This window comes from Xenopus tropicalis, chromosome 9, assembly GCF_000004195.4.
Source record: "Xenopus tropicalis strain Nigerian chromosome 9, UCB_Xtro_10.0, whole genome shotgun sequence".
Classification (NCBI taxonomy): Eukaryota; Metazoa; Chordata; class Amphibia; order Anura; family Pipidae; genus Xenopus; species Xenopus tropicalis.
The window spans coordinates 21,302,748-21,321,104 of record NC_030685.2 but is presented as its reverse complement, the minus strand read 5'-3'; the positions used below and the strand labels follow the sequence as shown (position 1 = coordinate 21,321,104).

At 39.8% G+C, this 18,357-nt stretch overlaps 2 protein-coding genes across 6 annotated transcripts; both read left to right on the top strand.

The window, feature by feature from the left end:
* The first annotated feature begins 1,503 nt into the window (after positions 1–1,503).
* On the top strand, positions 1,504–4,697 carry LOC101734382 (serine/threonine-protein kinase N1-like). Of its 3 annotated transcripts, XM_018097238.2 has the most exons (9): positions 1,504–1,779; positions 1,854–1,945; positions 2,154–2,333; positions 2,498–2,560; positions 2,704–3,092; positions 3,214–3,321; positions 3,406–3,486; positions 3,638–4,399; positions 4,527–4,697. In XM_018097238.2, exons 1-5 carry the CDS (start codon positions 1,717–1,719, stop codon positions 2,888–2,890), a joined length of 585 nt encoding a protein of 194 aa, XP_017952727.2. In that variant the 5' UTR covers positions 1,504–1,716; the 3' UTR covers positions 2,891–3,092; positions 3,214–3,321; positions 3,406–3,486; positions 3,638–4,399; positions 4,527–4,697. The 3 variants fall into 3 exon arrangements, with proteins under 3 accessions (XP_017952727.2, XP_031748684.1, XP_017952726.1); XM_018097237.2 differs by lacking the exons at positions 3,406–3,486; positions 3,638–4,399; positions 4,527–4,697 and having other exon boundaries at positions 1,512–1,603; positions 1,713–1,779; positions 3,214–3,399; XM_031892824.1 differs by lacking the exons at positions 3,406–3,486; positions 3,638–4,399; positions 4,527–4,697 and having other exon boundaries at positions 2,704–3,399.
* An 8,350-nt stretch (positions 4,698–13,047) lies between these two features.
* Positions 13,048–16,241, top strand: LOC116407506 (serine/threonine-protein kinase N1-like). 3 transcript variants are annotated; one of them, XM_031892822.1, is made up of 9 exons: positions 13,048–13,323; positions 13,398–13,489; positions 13,698–13,877; positions 14,042–14,104; positions 14,248–14,636; positions 14,758–14,865; positions 14,950–15,030; positions 15,182–15,943; positions 16,071–16,241. In XM_031892822.1, exons 1-5 carry the CDS (start codon positions 13,261–13,263, stop codon positions 14,432–14,434), a joined length of 585 nt encoding a protein of 194 aa, XP_031748682.1. In that variant the 5' UTR covers positions 13,048–13,260; the 3' UTR covers positions 14,435–14,636; positions 14,758–14,865; positions 14,950–15,030; positions 15,182–15,943; positions 16,071–16,241. The 3 variants fall into 3 exon arrangements, with proteins under 3 accessions (XP_031748682.1, XP_031748683.1, XP_031748681.1); XM_031892821.1 differs by lacking the exons at positions 14,950–15,030; positions 15,182–15,943; positions 16,071–16,241 and having other exon boundaries at positions 13,056–13,147; positions 13,257–13,323; positions 14,758–14,943; XM_031892823.1 differs by lacking the exons at positions 14,950–15,030; positions 15,182–15,943; positions 16,071–16,241 and having other exon boundaries at positions 14,248–14,943.
* The last annotated feature ends 2,116 nt before the right edge of the window (positions 16,242–18,357 follow it).

Genomic DNA, 18,357 nt, shown 5'->3' with positions numbered 1-18,357 from the left:
GACACTTCTCTATACATTTTTATTAATCATATACATATTTTTTTTGCACATTATCCCTATATAATATATTTAGTGTAACATTAGTGCTGCTTATATCAGAGTTATAGGTTCCTTATTCTTTAGCCATTACTGATAATGGATGGCAGGTCTGGAAACTCTGCTCAATGCCAAAGGGGCTGCTGTAAGCTGTTTTATATTGGGTCTGAGGGGAGTTGTTTGAACCTCTGAATACTAGTCCAGACATGGGCAGCTGGGTAATGATTGGAAGAAAGGGAATGCATTTTGGCATCACTTTTAGGGCAATATAATAATAGTCACAAAGTTTGTACCAGGTCTAGCATCACATGGCAGCCAATCAGATGCTTGATTTCCAATGATATCCCATGATGCAGTTAGCTGCACAGCTACAGATCCCTGCCTGTTGCCTGCTCTCTCTCTGTAAGTACATTTTCCTGCATCATTAAGCAGTTTCCATGAGATGTTTTCAATTCCATGTTCTTTTCTTTTACAGGAGAAAAGGTGATGGGTTGCTGTCACACTATTTTTTCGAAATCCAAGGTAAAGGGATTCTCTTCTCTTTTTCAATATTTGCATGTAAGAGAATGCCCATGCCCACCGTCTTAATGCCCATAATGGCACAGGGCAAAGTGTGCACTATTCACATATGGGCATAAAACTTTCACTTAGGTTATAGCATAGCTTGTGTATAGTTGCAAACACAATATTTTACTGGGCAAAAATTAACATGGTCACTTGATGGTCAAACAGATTTTTTTGTACTCAGCACATTGCCCACATATATAAATGAGCTCTTGTGTGTTTGTTTAATATTCTGCCTGTCATTTAATATTCTGCGTGTCTTCACCTTTACAGAACTATTCCAATTTTGAACCTATATTTGTGAAGATTCATGAAATAACTGATGTGCTGGAGCCTCCGGTGGAATTCATTGCCACTGTAGAGATGCCCGACCACCCGGTGCCATTAATGGGTAAGTGTGATCATAAAGAGACTAATATGCACCTGTAATGTTTATACTATGAGTTCCTGGTTCATTCACTATTGATATTTTTGGTAAAACAATAAGAAATGGGGTGACATTATATACTGTATAATAACCAGGTTTAGCATTCTCTAATCTTTCTTATCTATTGAGTAATATCTTTCATAGCTCAATACTCTTATCCATTTATGGGAATATTATAGTCTATTATTTCCTGATTATACATATTTTTTGGGGGTGTCCTGATTAAAATAACAATCACAGTGTACAGTGCTAATGATGCCATGTTGTTTGTTATAGATTCTCCTGAAGTGATTGAGCCTCCTGATGTTGGAATGTCTCACACTGTTGGACAAATGATCCTAGAACAGGAGGAGGGTGGATTTGAGTCAGAAGAGGACACGGTGGCAAACTTCACTGCCACCTCCTTTAGTGTCCCCTCAGCTGTAAGTACATTCCATGTATTCTTTGATATATATGTGAATAATTTCTAGTCTTTTTATGATATATAATTCCCTTTGTTCTCTAACAGTGTGAAGAAGCTTCCAATGGCTCGGAGTCAGTCACCAAGCTACTAGGCGCAGAAGGACCCTCTGATAGGTATTAGTTTGGACTATATTCTCACTATTATTTGTATTCTGCTGTTATTCTGTTTACCATTATTATTATAAAATAACTATAACTCTCTGCCTGTAACTTTTCATTTCAGCGCCATGCCCAGATCTCTGGAAAACTTCAATCTGGGAAAAGTATTGGGTGAAGGCACCTTTGGAAAGGTGAGTTGCTGTGTCTCTAATAAGGGTTATTACCCTGCTAAAGCATAGGCACTGACCTTACTGTCTCATTCCAGGTGTTCCTGGCAGAGTACAAGGACACAAAACAACTGTGTGCCATAAAGACCCTCAAGAAAGAGAGGATTATTGCCAAGAATGATATCAAGAGGTCAGTTACAGAGCGGTCATTACCTGCTCTCTGTTTTCTACTGATATTTTTAATTTAGTCATATAAAATTTACTTTTTGGTGTCTTTTTTGCACAAAAAAATGTCAAAGAATTGTCAGTATTAATGTTTATTGCAACTTTCAACAAAGTGCAAAAAGTGGTAAATGTTCAGGGTTCATTTAGTGACAGCTTTATACTCTCTCCCCCAGTGTATTCAAGGAGAAGCGAATCCTTCAGAAGGTTACCAGCGCAGAGCACCCATTCCTGGTTTCCTTATACGCCACATTCCAGAGTGAGAATCACCTCTTTTTTGTAATGGAATATCTTCCTGGAGGTGATCTGTGCCATCTGCTCGAGCATCAAGGAGCATTTGAGGAATCAAAAGCCATGTAAGTGGGATGGGATTAGGATTCAGGGTTGATCCATGTGAAATATTGGGGTGTTTGACTGGCAGAGAGTCCTGGCACACTGACAATCACATTCACATAGAGTAGCACTCACATATATGTCCTGAATCAAATCACTCATTGAATTATTTTCCTCTTTTATGTAGGTTTTACACTGCCTGTATAGTGCTCGGCCTGGAGGAATTGCACCGGAACAATATTGTTCATAGGTAAGTGTTAAAGCTCTTATAGCACTGTACAAATTATATAATTTAATATAAAATAAAAAAAATGGTGTGATTTATCTAATATATCTGTCTTCCCACACTATGGTGTCTACTATTTAACAATTTTCATATTTTTTCAAATTCAGAGATCTGAAACTGGAAAATCTAATGGTGGATGTACATGGCTATCTGAAAATCGTGGATTTTGGCCTGAGCAAAGATGGTAACGTTTGTTATAATTGCAAAGCATATAAGGGAATAGTTGGGGTTGATTTGGATGATATATATATATATATATATCTGTGTATGTGCAGTATGTATGCAAGCAGCTGAGGGAAGTCTCTCACAGATAGGGGATACAGATCATCTTACTGTGTTTTCTTGTCTTTAAGGTTTCAGATATGGAGATTGCAGTAAGACCCGGTGCGGAACAAACTGCTACATGGCCCCAGAGATCATTGATGAGATGGCATACAGCAGGGCCGTTGACTGGTGGGCCCTTGGGGTTGTGTTATATGTCATGATCATGTTCCAGGTAAGCATAATGCCTAGAAATCAGCTATCACTATCATTATAATGATAAATAGGCTTTTAAAATACTTATAATATTAAATTAGAACACTGGTTTAATAAAGGATTAATAATTCATGTTTCAGTTCCCATTTGATGCAGAAGATGACATGGAATTATTTGAGAGCATCAGGAATGACAAACCTGCCCTGACAGAGGAATTGTCAGAGGAAGCTCAGTGCCTAATACTAAGAGTAAGTGGATGATGATTTGGCTGTGGGACTGGGATGGGGCCTGATGGTTCTGTCAATTTAACAATGTTTTTACATTTATTGTAGTTACTGGAGAAGAATCCATGTGATCGCCTAGGATCCAGCGAGGCCGGTGCTGAAGAGGTTAAAGCCCATGAATTCTTTGAAGTAAGTTTATATTGTAATTATTGTGTATCAAGCCAGGAATACAGTAGGACCTCTAATGAGCACAGCCCTTTATACCTCCTGTATCTGTCAGTGTTTGTATGTAATCTGTATGTTTCATGTGTGTAGTTATTTAATATCATCTATTTTACAGGATATTGATTGGGAAGAATTTCTTGAAAGAGAACTGATGCCTCCATTTAAACCAGATGTCAGTGGCCTTACAGAGAGTACCAGGCAATCTGAATGCCAAGCCTGGGGATTAATGCCACCAGCTGAAGCGATATCACCAGAGGCACAAGAGCTATTTGAAGGATTTGACTATTCAGCTGAGTGAGAGGCAATTGCAAGGGGCAGATATATGGCTGGAAAGGGCGGGTGGTGGGCCAGTCCATATACAAATCAGAAGCCTCAATGACTTAAAGTTAATATCAGATGCCCCAAGTCATCCGTTTCTGAAGGAACAGTCTAATGGCGGTGCCAAAGTATCTGTACGTCAGCCTTAAGGGGCAGAGTTCTGGACTGAGATTCAAAAGAGACCCTGGCATTTTAAGTACAGAGATCCAAACAGCCCCTTGTGGCATTTGCCAGAATCTACAGATTGCCACTCTGGGCCTGCCCCAGATACACATGAGAAGCCTCATTGGCACAAAATGGATATCAGATTCCCCGACATCAAGTTGTGGAGGAACAGCCTAATGGTGGAACAACAGTACCTGCAGGTGAGCCCACGTTCCTACAGATAAACCCTTTATAAGTTCAGTTACTAAAAGCCATTAGTAAATGTTATGTACATGTTAAATAAAAACAAATAATTGCACCATTTTAAAAGTTTCAAATGTTTCCACAGCAGAAACTTGCAGATTACTACACAAATGTCTCCATCTGCGTCAGCCAAAAAAGGTCTAGTACCAAGGTAAGAACCAACTCTTTCATTTCACACCCAATATTTCAAATCAAAATGTATTTTCATATTGGACCAACTTGTATCTCTGGTTTAATGGGCGTTTAGATGAAATTGCTGCTGTGTTTCTGTTTCTCAGGAGTGAGATGGAGCGACTGCGGTCAAAGGAAATCTCATCGAGTTCTCCCCTGCGCTCTCCTAGGAACCCAGGACAGGAAGGAGCTGCTCTCATATATTTCAAGTTTTTCAAAATACATTTCTATTAGATCAACCTGGGTTATAATTAAAGGGGAACTACTGTGAAAATGGAAATTTAATATAAGCTTTATCTCATGGAAATTACCAAGTTACTCTTCACTCTCTTTTTCTCTGCAATCTGTCTCTCTATAGGAAAACTTTGTGTCGGTTATTTTGATAGACAGCTCTGATACATTGTCTAGGCAAAGGGAGCATGTACCATGAGGTATTAGAGCTAAATGCCCATCAAACTCTGACTCTGACTCCTGCATGGAAAGAGACAGATTGCTGAGAGGGGGATAGAGAAGAGGAATTTGATTTGTCAGAAACTGTGAGTGATTTTATTGATTATACTTATACAGTTTCTAATTACAAGGAGTTGAAGCTGATATTATATTTTCACAGTAGTTCCCCTTAGTGACCATTTATATCTAATTATTTCTGTTTATTTTCCAGGTATGAGATGGAACGGCTGCAGGGAAAGGAAATCTCATTTAACCCCCTACTGAGCTCTCTGAGGAACCTCGGCCAAGAAAAAGCCATTGCTGCCGAGCTCCACCAGGCGTCTCATCTGCAACCCCATCCAGAAATGGGGAGAAATGACAGGATGAGCTGAAGAGCCATGCCACCGGATAAAAACGACGGTCTGCCATTTCTGGGCAATTCTGCATTCAAAAGTTATGGTTTATGGTGGCCGCCCCTATCCTGATGGACCTGGCTAAATGCCACTTTTGCCTAGTTATTAAGCCTAACTTTATGTATGACACTAGAAGAACAATGTAAATATATGAAAATAAAACATGCTATTTTTGAAGACTATGATTTTTGTGTTTCCTTACAGGGTAGGTTCCAATTAATACAAAGAGATACCAATACATTTACACTGATACAAAGGGAAGAGACCCAATGTTCCAGGTTGGAGGCAACAGGACACATTTGGAAACATATCTGCCAGGTTAATTGACTTGTAATGAAAATGACCCTAGTGTGTACAAATGTGATAGGGGCCCTAGACTATAAGCAGGGACTGATGTGAATAATGGACAGTCTCTATAACGTGATGCATTATTGTGTCAGTCCAATATAAATCCATGATACACAAAATGTTGGCACTCTACAGATAAATGAATGTGGCGCAATAGATGAATCCCAGGAAGTGCCTCAACTATGCAGGTGGCACATTGGCCGATTAGATTGCCAGTGGATTTCCCATTAGAGGTAGCAGGGAGTACATATGCAATTAGTGTCCTAAACAATACACCCTGTGTGCCATAGCCATGTAGTTAAAGGGGTAGTTCACCTTTACATTAACTTTTTGTATGTCAAAGCAATATTCTGAGACAAATTGCAGTTGGTCTTTTTTTTAAATTTTTAATAGTTTTTGAATTGTTAATTTTTGTCAAGCAGCTATATGGTTGCTAGGGTCCTTCCCACTGGCAATAAAGGGAATCCCTGGAACAAAGGCCTACACGTCCCTTCAGTTTTCCAAAGTTGCATGAATTTACCTAATCTCTCCGTGGGGCATTAGTCTTAGTCCTGCTCTACAGAACCACAACTCCTAGCATGTCTGGAGTACAGGAGCTGGGAACTCTTGGCCTACAAAACAAACACATTTCAATGCCTTTTTTCAGTTGTGGATAACCTTAATATACTGTATGCTGGTAAATGTTACAAGGTTATGGGCTTCGCCTTTTACAATTTAGTGCTTATGGGCAGAGCACTTCCCTAAGGGCTTTATGGGAGCTCATTCGCTAGCACATATAACATTCTCGCCCAGGGCAGTTATTCATAGCAAATTCTCATCTAATCAAAGCCAATTGCTGATTCTATGACACTTAGCTCCTATGTTAGTAAGCTCCATGATGCCCTCATTCACATGGCTGCAAGAAAGCTAGCTCAGTCTGACTCTAAAGGTGGCCATACACGAGCAGATTTCAGATGCCGAATGTGGTCCTTCAGACCAATTCAGCAATTAAGCTGCTATGTATGGGCACCCCCAACGGGCCTACCCGACAGACATCAATTAGGCAGGTTTGACTTTGTCTGATTGGGGACAGTTGAGCAGGATAATTCCCAGGTACAGTGCCAACAAAAGCAATGAAACTAAATCACTGCTTGACAGCTGTCCTATGGTTTGGGCATTCCCTGCTATTCTATTTGGCACTCAGGGGTGGGTATATAAACCCAACACATACTGGATGTGAAAATGCTACTATCATTCATGTGTTTCTCCCTTGCCTGGACAGTCTCAACAGTGACATATTGCTTCTTAAAGTGCCCAGAACATTCCTACTCAGCATGTTCGCATTTAACCAATCACAATAGCTAACTCTAGGCATTCTCTAGAAAAACAGCACATCCAATTCTGCCCTGCTAGATGATGAAACATTGTTGTTGGGGTTTGCTTCACCTCATACATGAAAGTTTGAGCACAGACTATATGAACCCATGTGTTCCAATTCATCTCACAGTTGGGTTGAGGTCAGGGCCCTGTGCTGGCCAATCAGGTTTTTCTATTTTCATCTCAGGAAACTCATTTTGCATAGACCCTACTTTGTGCATGGGGGCATTATCGTGCTGCAAAATTCCCCAAACTGTTACAGCACCGCAGGAATCATGGAAGGATGTCCTTGTATGATATAGTGGCATCTGTGCTGGCATTGTTGGGTATGGCTTAAATACCCAATTACAATAATTAGAGGGGAGTCCACGTGCTTTTTCCATATAGTGCATGACTACAAGATTTTCCCTCGCAAACAATCACACCCTGCAAAGGAACAACATGTATATATGGCGTGGCACTGTCTGCACCAGTTTAATATTAAACTGAAAAAAATCCAATTATCAACTGAAAAATGCAGGGTATCTTCCCTCCAAGGATTCAGCGGTGGACATCTTGGTATTAAGATAAATCAATAAAGAACTTGCTTTGTTGTCAACTTAAGTTAAAATAATTAGAAAAAAAACCCAACCATCTAATAATATAGAGAGCAAGAAAGGAAGCTGGGGTTTATCGGCATGGGCTGGCAATAAGCATCCAGTTGTCAATTGTTTTTGATGAGACTGCTCCAAGCTGAAAATCAAAGGCTGTATAGAGGATGTAATTTCAAGTATCTTTTAGAAATGGGGTATGTTAAAACAGTGCTTCATCGTCACTGTGACTGACAAAGACCCCGTAGGTGGGGCTGAAACACGTTGGGTACCCTCTTATTCTTATTCTATAAATGGAATAGTGATAGGCTCGTATCTATAGAGAATTCCTGAAGTAAGAAAAGCATACTGGCAGCATCCATCCATATAAAGTGAAAGAAAAATATAGAAAATAACTTTACTTATTTTGAATTCATCAGAATGTGTACTTTCAAAAACTATATAGTTGTCTGGGGGTCTCTGTATAGTTAGGGGGGTTAGGGCACATAATACACTGACAGGGGGCTCTGTGTGCAAAATCCAGGCAAGAAATCCATATGCGCTATTTTCATTTTGGGGTCAGAACATACCGCAGACTTTGGTATATCTATGCATATTGGGCATCAAACTGTTCAGTAGGCCTCTGGTGTTCCTATTTGGGGTGATTTGCCTTTGTACGCAAGAAATTGTGTGAGATAAAAGTGGCAAATTGCAACATTTTTACAATTTTCTGAAATGTCATAAAAACCACTAATTTTAGGAAAGCTTTGCCGATTGGTACTTTGGTGTAGAAAGGACTCTTTACCCACATTGGATTTGTCAGAATGTGTACTTTCTGTATAGTTAGGGGGTCTTACGGCACATAATACATGGTCATTCGGCTTTTTTTTTTTTTTTTTTGCAGAACTGAGTTGGCAGCTGAGAAAATTCATATGCACTATTTTCATTTGGGTGCCTCAGTACACCACATATCTTTGCATATTGACATTCATTAGGCATTCATTATTGAGGGTGATGTGTCATTGTCTGTAAGAAATGTTGTAAGATATATGTGGCAAATTGCAACATTTTTAGGCATTTTTCAGAAAAGTCATAGAAACCACTAACTTTCCAGATTGGTACTTTGGTGTAGAAAGGACTCTTAACCCATGTTGGATTTGTAAGAATGTGTACTTTCCAATAATATATGGTTTTGGGGTGCGTGTACTCTTTTGTAGCTTTATCCCACATAAAATGATGTAAATGTGTTGATTTTGCAGGAGCTGAAATGACAGAAATGATAGATCATATGGGGGTATGTTCCCATTGGGGCCCCTACATGCCACATACTTAGGTAAACCTAAACATATTGGTTTATTTTGATAAAAACCAATAACTTTAGGAAAGCATTGCAACTTAGTGGTTTGGAGTAGACAGACAGTTCTACCTATTAATTTTCTGGGATAAACCTTCTGTTAGTGGGATTTTTGGCCTTGAAATCTAAAGTATGCAGCTTTCTGGAGCAGTGCTTTGGAAATTTGGTAGTGTACTGCTGGGAGTTTTTAACCTATACAAGTGAGAAATCTCTATAGAACTAAATATATTTGGTATTGGCATGTTCAGAAGACATGGGACTTTCCAAATCAGTTGTATTTTTGTGTATAAAATAATTTTTGTTTATGGTATATGTGTTGATATTATGAAAAATATTAATTATTTTCATTTTTTAGACATTTAGAAGCCTATATCTTGTTACAGAATTGGAATTACACAAAAATTCTACCATATTTTGAAAGCCTAGGTTGTCCTGAAAAAAACGATATATTGCTTTCCTGGTTAAACTAAAAGTACCCCCAAGGAAAGGCTCCTAAATTGAAACAGCAAAATGTTAAAAAGCTGTCGGGCAATACAAGTTCCGCTTTGACCAAAACGGCTGGCAGTAAAAGGGTTAAAGATGTGTTTATTATTTGCAAGAGTAGAGCAATTTCACTTTCTGCTGCTTTCAATGGTCAATGGCTGGAAGAAAGGTAACACAGTATGGCAATGCTATTGGGGCAATGTAATAACTGTCACAGTTTATTCCAGGTCTAGTGTCACAGAGCAACCGATGCTTTCAGCCAATGTCACATGATGCCCTTACTGCCCAACTGTTTTTTTTGACAGTTGGCTGCAAAGCTAGAGATCGCTGCCTGTTGCCTGCTCTCACTGTAAGTACATTTTCCTGCTAAATATGGAAAGAATCCTGTTATTACATTGCTAATTCATTAATAGTGAGACATTGCCAGTCCTTGGGCTGCACTGAATAAAAACTAAAAGCACAAGAAGTATGATTTTGCCCATATCCAGTGGGCTCACTGGCATGTGGCTTTCTATTGTAATTACAGCAATACTGGCACTTCTCTATACATTTTTATTCATCCCATTAATATTTCCTCCTCATATTTTTACTTTATATTATATTTAGTGTAATATTAGTGCTGATTATATCAAAGTTATGGGCTCCCTATTCTTTAGCCATTGCTGATAATGGATGGCAGGTTGGCGGTTGATGACAGGAGCTGCTGTAAGCTGCCATAGACTGATGCTTTATATAGTCTGAGGGGAGTTGTTTGGACCTTGGTGTAATTGAAATGCCAGGGCCAGGGGCTAATTCATTAAGAGGGAGGCATTGCCAGCCCTTGGGCCAGTGTACTGAGACTGTTTTGCCCGTGTTTTGATGCTTTCACTGGCACGTGACTCCCTATTGTAGTTGCAGTCACTGTTCCCTCTAAGCTGTGCGCGTGTGCGCGCGCACACGACTTTCCGAACCCGCGCACACAAATTAAAATAGCGCGCACAAAAATAAAATTTTTGCCTAAAATGATTTTTGCCTTTGGAAATAACTCAGACGTCTCCTCGGTCTCCCGCCCTCGTTACCCCGGCAACAGGTACTTCTGGCTCCTGTCCGGTGCTGAACGTGCTCCTTGCGCGCACCCCCCCCCAGACGTCCGTGTGTGGGCAAATACGCGCGCAGGTACGCACGGACACTCTACACATTGCACCGGACAGGAGCCAGAAGTACCTGTTGCCGGGGTAACGAGGGCGGGAGACCGAGGAGACGTCTGAGTTATTTCCAAAGGCATTGCGCTGTGGGAAGTGCTGGATGGCACGTCATGAGGACCAGGTAGGTGTATACAAGTATGTACAGCACAGTTACACTGCCATCCCAGCTAACATGGAGATTCTGCTTTGGTAGTGCTGGCTCAGCAGCAAACAAATCAATGGGGGATTAATAACTTTGGCATCAGGCTTCATTTTTACCAGCCAGGGGGCAACCGTAGTTGGAGATGTGGCATAGGCACACAATGTATAGTGAAGGTCCTTCACTGAAGGAATGCTAGGTGAGGGTAAGGTTGGGGGAAAGACAAAGTCCTGTCCTGATTTCTAAATGTGTAAATCCTTATAGGCAGTTTTCGCCCCAGCGAATTTTCATTTCAGAATGATCAATTTGCAGAATTAGCAAAATTGATGGACATTGGTGCCACATTCTTAGCTTCGAGTGCAGATTGTGAGCGTGGTTTTAGTTTAATGAACAATCTGAAAACTAAGCAAAGGAACCGTTTACAGTTAGAACATTTGGAAATGCTGATGCGTATTAAGAGTAACCTTCAAAATGGAGGCACGATAGATCTTGACAGAATTTTTTCAGACTGGATAAATATGAAAGATCGCAGAGAAAAACTGAGAAAACTAAATTACTCTTAGTTTCGAAATGCTACCTATAAAATATAATTACACGTTATTAATAGGTATAGCATTTAACAATGAAACTTGTTTGAATAAACAGTGTTATTGATAACTGAAATAACATCGTGTTTTTGTAACTTGATTTAGACAAACTGAAAGACCTGCGCAAAAATGCCCATAACTGAACTCCAACAAACATTCTGTAGCGCACAAAAATTTAATCTTGCTTTAAAATGCGCACGGATGATATTTTTTGTGCACACAGCCTATAAAAAATTAGAGGGAACGTTGGTTGCAGTGATACTGACACTTCTCTATACATTTTTATTAATCATATACATATTTTTTTTGCACATTATCCCTATATAATATATTTAGTGTAACATTAGTGCTGCTTATATCAGAGTTATAGGTTCCTTATTCTTTAGCCATTACTGATAATGGATGGCAGGTCTGGAAACTCTGCTCAATGCCAAAGGGGCTGCTGTAAGCTGTTTTATATTGGGTCTGAGGGGAGTTGTTTGAACCTCTGAATACTAGTCCAGACATGGGCAGCTGGGTAATGATTGGAAGAAAGGGAATGCATTTTGGCATCACTTTTAGGGCAATATAATAATAGTCACAAAGTTTGTACCAGGTCTAGCATCACATGGCAGCCAATCAGATGCTTGATTTCCAATGATATCCCATGATGCAGTTAGCTGCACAGCTACAGATCCCTGCCTGTTGCCTGCTCTCTCTCTGTAAGTACATTTTCCTGCATCATTAAGCAGTTTCCATGAGATGTTTTCAATTCCATGTTCTTTTCTTTTACAGGAGAAAAGGTGATGGGTTGCTGTCACACTATTTTTTCGAAATCCAAGGTAAAGGGATTCTCTTCTCTTTTTCAATATTTGCATGTAAGAGAATGCCCATGCCCACCGTCTTAATGCCCATAATGGCACAGGGCAAAGTGTGCACTATTCACATATGGGCATAAAACTTTCACTTAGGTTATAGCATAGCTTGTGTATAGTTGCAAACACAATATTTTACTGGGCAAAAATTAACATGGTCACTTGATGGTCAAACAGATTTTTTTGTACTCAGCACATTGCCCACATATATAAATGAGCTCTTGTGTGTTTGTTTAATATTCTGCCTGTCATTTAATATTCTGCGTGTCTTCACCTTTACAGAACTATTCCAATTTTGAACCTATATTTGTGAAGATTCATGAAATAACTGATGTGCTGGAGCCTCCGGTGGAATTCATTGCCACTGTAGAGATGCCCGACCACCCGGTGCCATTAATGGGTAAGTGTGATCATAAAGAGACTAATATGCACCTGTAATGTTTATACTATGAGTTCCTGGTTCATTCACTATTGATATTTTTGGTAAAACAATAAGAAATGGGGTGACATTATATACTGTATAATAACCAGGTTTAGCATTCTCTAATCTTTCTTATCTATTGAGTAATATCTTTCATAGCTCAATACTCTTATCCATTTATGGGAATATTATAGTCTATTATTTCCTGATTATACATATTTTTTGGGGGTGTCCTGATTAAAATAACAATCACAGTGTACAGTGCTAATGATGCCATGTTGTTTGTTATAGATTCTCCTGAAGTGATTGAGCCTCCTGATGTTGGAATGTCTCACACTGTTGGACAAATGATCCTAGAACAGGAGGAGGGTGGATTTGAGTCAGAAGAGGACACGGTGGCAAACTTCACTGCCACCTCCTTTAGTGTCCCCTCAGCTGTAAGTACATTCCATGTATTCTTTGATATATATGTGAATAATTTCTAGTCTTTTTATGATATATAATTCCCTTTGTTCTCTAACAGTGTGAAGAAGCTTCCAATGGCTCGGAGTCAGTCACCAAGCTACTAGGCGCAGAAGGACCCTCTGATAGGTATTAGTTTGGACTATATTCTCACTATTATTTGTATTCTGCTGTTATTCTGTTTACCATTATTATTATAAAATAACTATAACTCTCTGCCTGTAACTTTTCATTTCAGCGCCATGCCCAGATCTCTGGAAAACTTCAATCTGGGAAAAGTATTGGGTGAAGGCACCTTTGGAAAGGTGAGTTGCTGTGTCTCTAATAAGGGTTATTACCCTGCTAAAGCATAGGCACTGACCTTACTGTCTCATTCCAGGTGTTCCTGGCAGAGTACAAGGACACAAAACAACTGTGTGCCATAAAGACCCTCAAGAAAGAGAGGATTATTGCCAAGAATGATATCAAGAGGTCAGTTACAGAGCGGTCATTACCTGCTCTCTGTTTTCTACTGATATTTTTAATTTAGTCATATAAAATTTACTTTTTGGTGTCTTTTTTGCACAAAAAAATGTCAAAGAATTGTCAGTATTAATGTTTATTGCAACTTTCAACAAAGTGCAAAAAGTGGTAAATGTTCAGGGTTCATTTAGTGACAGCTTTATACTCTCTCCCCCAGTGTATTCAAGGAGAAGCGAATCCTTCAGAAGGTTACCAGCGCAGAGCACCCATTCCTGGTTTCCTTATACGCCACATTCCAGAGTGAGAATCACCTCTTTTTTGTAATGGAATATCTTCCTGGAGGTGATCTGTGCCATCTGCTCGAGCATCAAGGAGCATTTGAGGAATCAAAAGCCATGTAAGTGGGATGGGATTAGGATTCAGGGTTGATCCATGTGAAATATTGGGGTGTTTGACTGGCAGAGAGTCCTGGCACACTGACAATCACATTCACATAGAGTAGCACTCACATATATGTCCTGAATCAAATCACTCATTGAATTATTTTCCTCTTTTATGTAGGTTTTACACTGCCTGTATAGTGCTCGGCCTGGAGGAATTGCACCGGAACAATATTGTTCATAGGTAAGTGTTAAAGCTCTTATAGCACTGTACAAATTATATAATTTAATATAAAATAAAAAAAATGGTGTGATTTATCTAATATATCTGTCTTCCCACACTATGGTGTCTACTATTTAACAATTTTCATATTTTTTCAAATTCAGAGATCTGAAACTGGAAAATCTAATGGTGGATGTACATGGCTATCTGAAAATCGTGGATTTTGGCCTGAGCAAAGATGGTAACGTTTGTTATAATTGCAAAGCATATAAGGGAATAGTTGGGGTTGATTTGGATGATATATATATATATATATATCTGTGTATGTGCAGTATGTATGCAAGCAGCTGAGGGAAGTCTCTCACAGATAGGGGATACAGATCATCTTACTGTGTTTTCTTGTCTTTAAGGTTTCAGATATGGAGATTGCAGTAAGACCCGGTGCGGAACAAACTGCTACATGGCCCCAGAGATCATTGATGAGATGGCATACAGCAGGGCCGTTGACTGGTGGGCCCTTGGGGTTGTGTTATATGTCATGATCATGTTCCAGGTAAGCATAATGCCTAGAAATCAGCTATCACTATCATTATAATGATAAATAGGCTTTTAAAATACTTATAATATTAAATTAGAACACTGGTTTAATAAAGGATTAATAATTCATGTTTCAGTTCCCATTTGATGCAGAAGATGACATGGAATTATTTGAGAGCATCAGGAATGACAAACCTGCCCTGACAGAGGAATTGTCAGAGGAAGCTCAGTGCCTAATACTAAGAGTAAGTGGATGATGATTTGGCTGTGGGACTGGGATGGGGCCTGATGGTTCTGTCAATTTAACAATGTTTTTACATTTATTGTAGTTACTGGAGAAGAATCCATGTGATCGCCTAGGATCCAGCGAGGCCGGTGCTGAAGAGGTTAAAGCCCATGAATTCTTTGAAGTAAGTTTATATTGTAATTATTGTGTATCAAGCCAGGAATACAGTAGGACCTCTAATGAGCACAGCCCTTTATACCTCCTGTATCTGTCAGTGTTTGTATGTAATCTGTATGTTTCATGTGTGTAGTTATTTAATATCATCTATTTTACAGGATATTGATTGGGAAGAATTTCTTGAAAGAGAACTGATGCCTCCATTTAAACCAGATGTCAGTGGCCTTACAGAGAGTACCAGGCAATCTGAATGCCAAGCCTGGGGATTAATGCCACCAGCTGAAGCGATATCACCAGAGGCACAAGAGCTATTTGAAGGATTTGACTATTCAGCTGAGTGAGAGGCAATTGCAAGGGGCAGATATATGGCTGGAAAGGGCGGGTGGTGGGCCAGTCCATATACAAATCAGAAGCCTCAATGACTTAAAGTTAATATCAGATGCCCCAAGTCATCCGTTTCTGAAGGAACAGTCTAATGGCGGTGCCAAAGTATCTGTACGTCAGCCTTAAGGGGCAGAGTTCTGGACTGAGATTCAAAAGAGACCCTGGCATTTTAAGTACAGAGATCCAAACAGCCCCTTGTGGCATTTGCCAGAATCTACAGATTGCCACTCTGGGCCTGCCCCAGATACACATGAGAAGCCTCATTGGCACAAAATGGATATCAGATTCCCCGACATCAAGTTGTGGAGGAACAGCCTAATGGTGGAACAACAGTACCTGCAGGTGAGCCCACGTTCCTACAGATAAACCCTTTATAAGTTCAGTTACTAAAAGCCATTAGTAAATGTTATGTACATGTTAAATAAAAACAAATAATTGCACCATTTTAAAAGTTTCAAATGTTTCCACAGCAGAAACTTGCAGATTACTACACAAATGTCTCCATCTGCGTCAGCCAAAAAAGGTCTAGTACCAAGGTAAGAACCAACTCTTTCATTTCACACCCAATATTTCAAATCAAAATGTATTTTCATATTGGACCAACTTGTATCTCTGGTTTAATGGGCGTTTAGATGAAATTGCTGCTGTGTTTCTGTTTCTCAGGAGTGAGATGGAGCGACTGCGGTCAAAGGAAATCTCATCGAGTTCTCCCCTGCGCTCTCCTAGGAACCCAGGACAGGAAGGAGCTGCTCTCATATATTTCAAGTTTTTCAAAATACATTTCTATTAGATCAACCTGGGTTATAATTAAAGGGGAACTACTGTGAAAATGGAAATTTAATATAAGCTTTATCTCATGGAAATTACCAAGTTACTCTTCACTCTCTTTTTCTCTGCAATCTGTCTCTCTATAGGAAAACTTTGTGTCGGTTATTTTGATAGACAGCTCTGATACATTGTCTAGGCAAAGGGAGCATGTACCATGAGGTATTAGAGCTAAATGCCCATCAAACTCTGACTCTGACTCCTGCATGGAAAGAGACAGATTGCTGAGAGGGGGATAGAGAAGAGGAATTTGATTTGTCAGAAACTGTGAGTGATTTTATTGATTATACTTATACAGTTTCTAATTACAAGGAGTTGAAGCTGATATTATATTTTCACAGTAGTTCCCCTTAGTGACCATTTATATCTAATTATTTCTGTTTATTTTCCAGGTATGAGATGGAACGGCTGCAGGGAAAGGAAATCTCATTTAACCCCCTACTGAGCTCTCTGAGGAACCTCGGCCAAGAAAAAGCCATTGCTGCCGAGCTCCACCAGGCGTCTCATCTGCAACCCCATCCAGAAATGGGGAGAAATGACAGGATGAGCTGAAGAGCCATGCCACCGGATAAAAACGACGGTCTGCCATTTCTGGGCAATTCTGCATTCAAAAGTTATGGTTTATGGTGGCCGCCCCTATCCTGATGGACCTGGCTAAATGCCACTTTTGCCTAGTTATTAAGCCTAACTTTATGTATGACACTAGAAGAACAATGTAAATATATGAAAATAAAACATGCTATTTTTGAAGACTATGATTTTTGTGTTTCCTTACAGGGTAGGTTCCAATTAATACAAAGAGATACCAATACATTTACACTGATACAAAGGGAAGAGACCCAATGTTCCAGGTTGGAGGCAACAGGACACATTTGGAAACATATCTGCCAGGTTAATTGACTTGTAATGAAAATGACCCTAGTGTGTACAAATGTGATAGGGGCCCTAGACTATAAGCAGGGACTGATGTGAATAATGGACAGTCTCTATAACGTGATGCATTATTGTGTCAGTCCAATATAAATCCATGATACACAAAATGTTGGCACTCTACAGATAAATGAATGTGGCGCAATAGATGAATCCCAGGAAGTGCCTCAACTATGCAGGTGGCACATTGGCCGATTAGATTGCCAGTGGATTTCCCATTAGAGGTAGCAGGGAGTACATATGCAATTAGTGTCCTAAACAATACACCCTGTGTGCCATAGCCATGTAGTTAAAGGGGTAGTTCACCTTTACATTAACTTTTTGTATGTCAAAGCAATATTCTGAGACAAATTGCAGTTGGTCTTTTTTTTAAATTTTTAATAGTTTTTGAATTGTTAATTTTTGTCAAGCAGCTATATGGTTGCTAGGGTCCTTCCCACTGGCAATAAAGGGAATCCCTGGAACAAAGGCCTACACGTCCCTTCAGTTTTCCAAAGTTGCATGAATTTACCTAATCTCTCCGTGGGGCATTAGTCTTAGTCCTGCTCTACAGAACCACAACTCCTAGCATGTCTGGAGTACAGGAGCTGGGAACTCTTGGCCTACAAAACAAACACATTTCAATGCCTTTTTTCAGTTGTGGATAACCTTAATATACTGTATGCTGGTAAATGTTACAAGGTTATGGGCTTCGCCTTTTACAATTTAGTGCTTATGGGCAGAGCACTTCCCTAAGGGCTTTATGGGAGCTCATTCGCTAGCACATATAACATTCTCGCCCAGGGCAGTTATTCATAGCAAATTCTCATCTAATCAAAGCCAATTGCTGATTCTATGACACTTAGCTCCTATGTTAGTAAGCTCCATGATGCCCTCATTCACATGGCTGCAAGAAAGCTAGCTCAGTCTGACTCTAAAGGTGGCCATACACGAGCAGATTTCAGATGCCGAATGTGGTCCTTCAGACCAATTCAGCAATTAAGCTGCTATGTATGGGCACCCCCAACGGGCCTACCCGACAGACATCAATTAGGCAGGTTTGACTTTGTCTGATTGGGGACAGTTGAGCAGGATAATTCCCAGGTACAGTGCCAACAAAAGCAATGAAACTAAATCACTGCTTGACAGCTGTCCTATGGTTTGGGCATTCCCTGCTATTCTATTTGGCACTCAGGGGTGGGTATATAAACCCAAC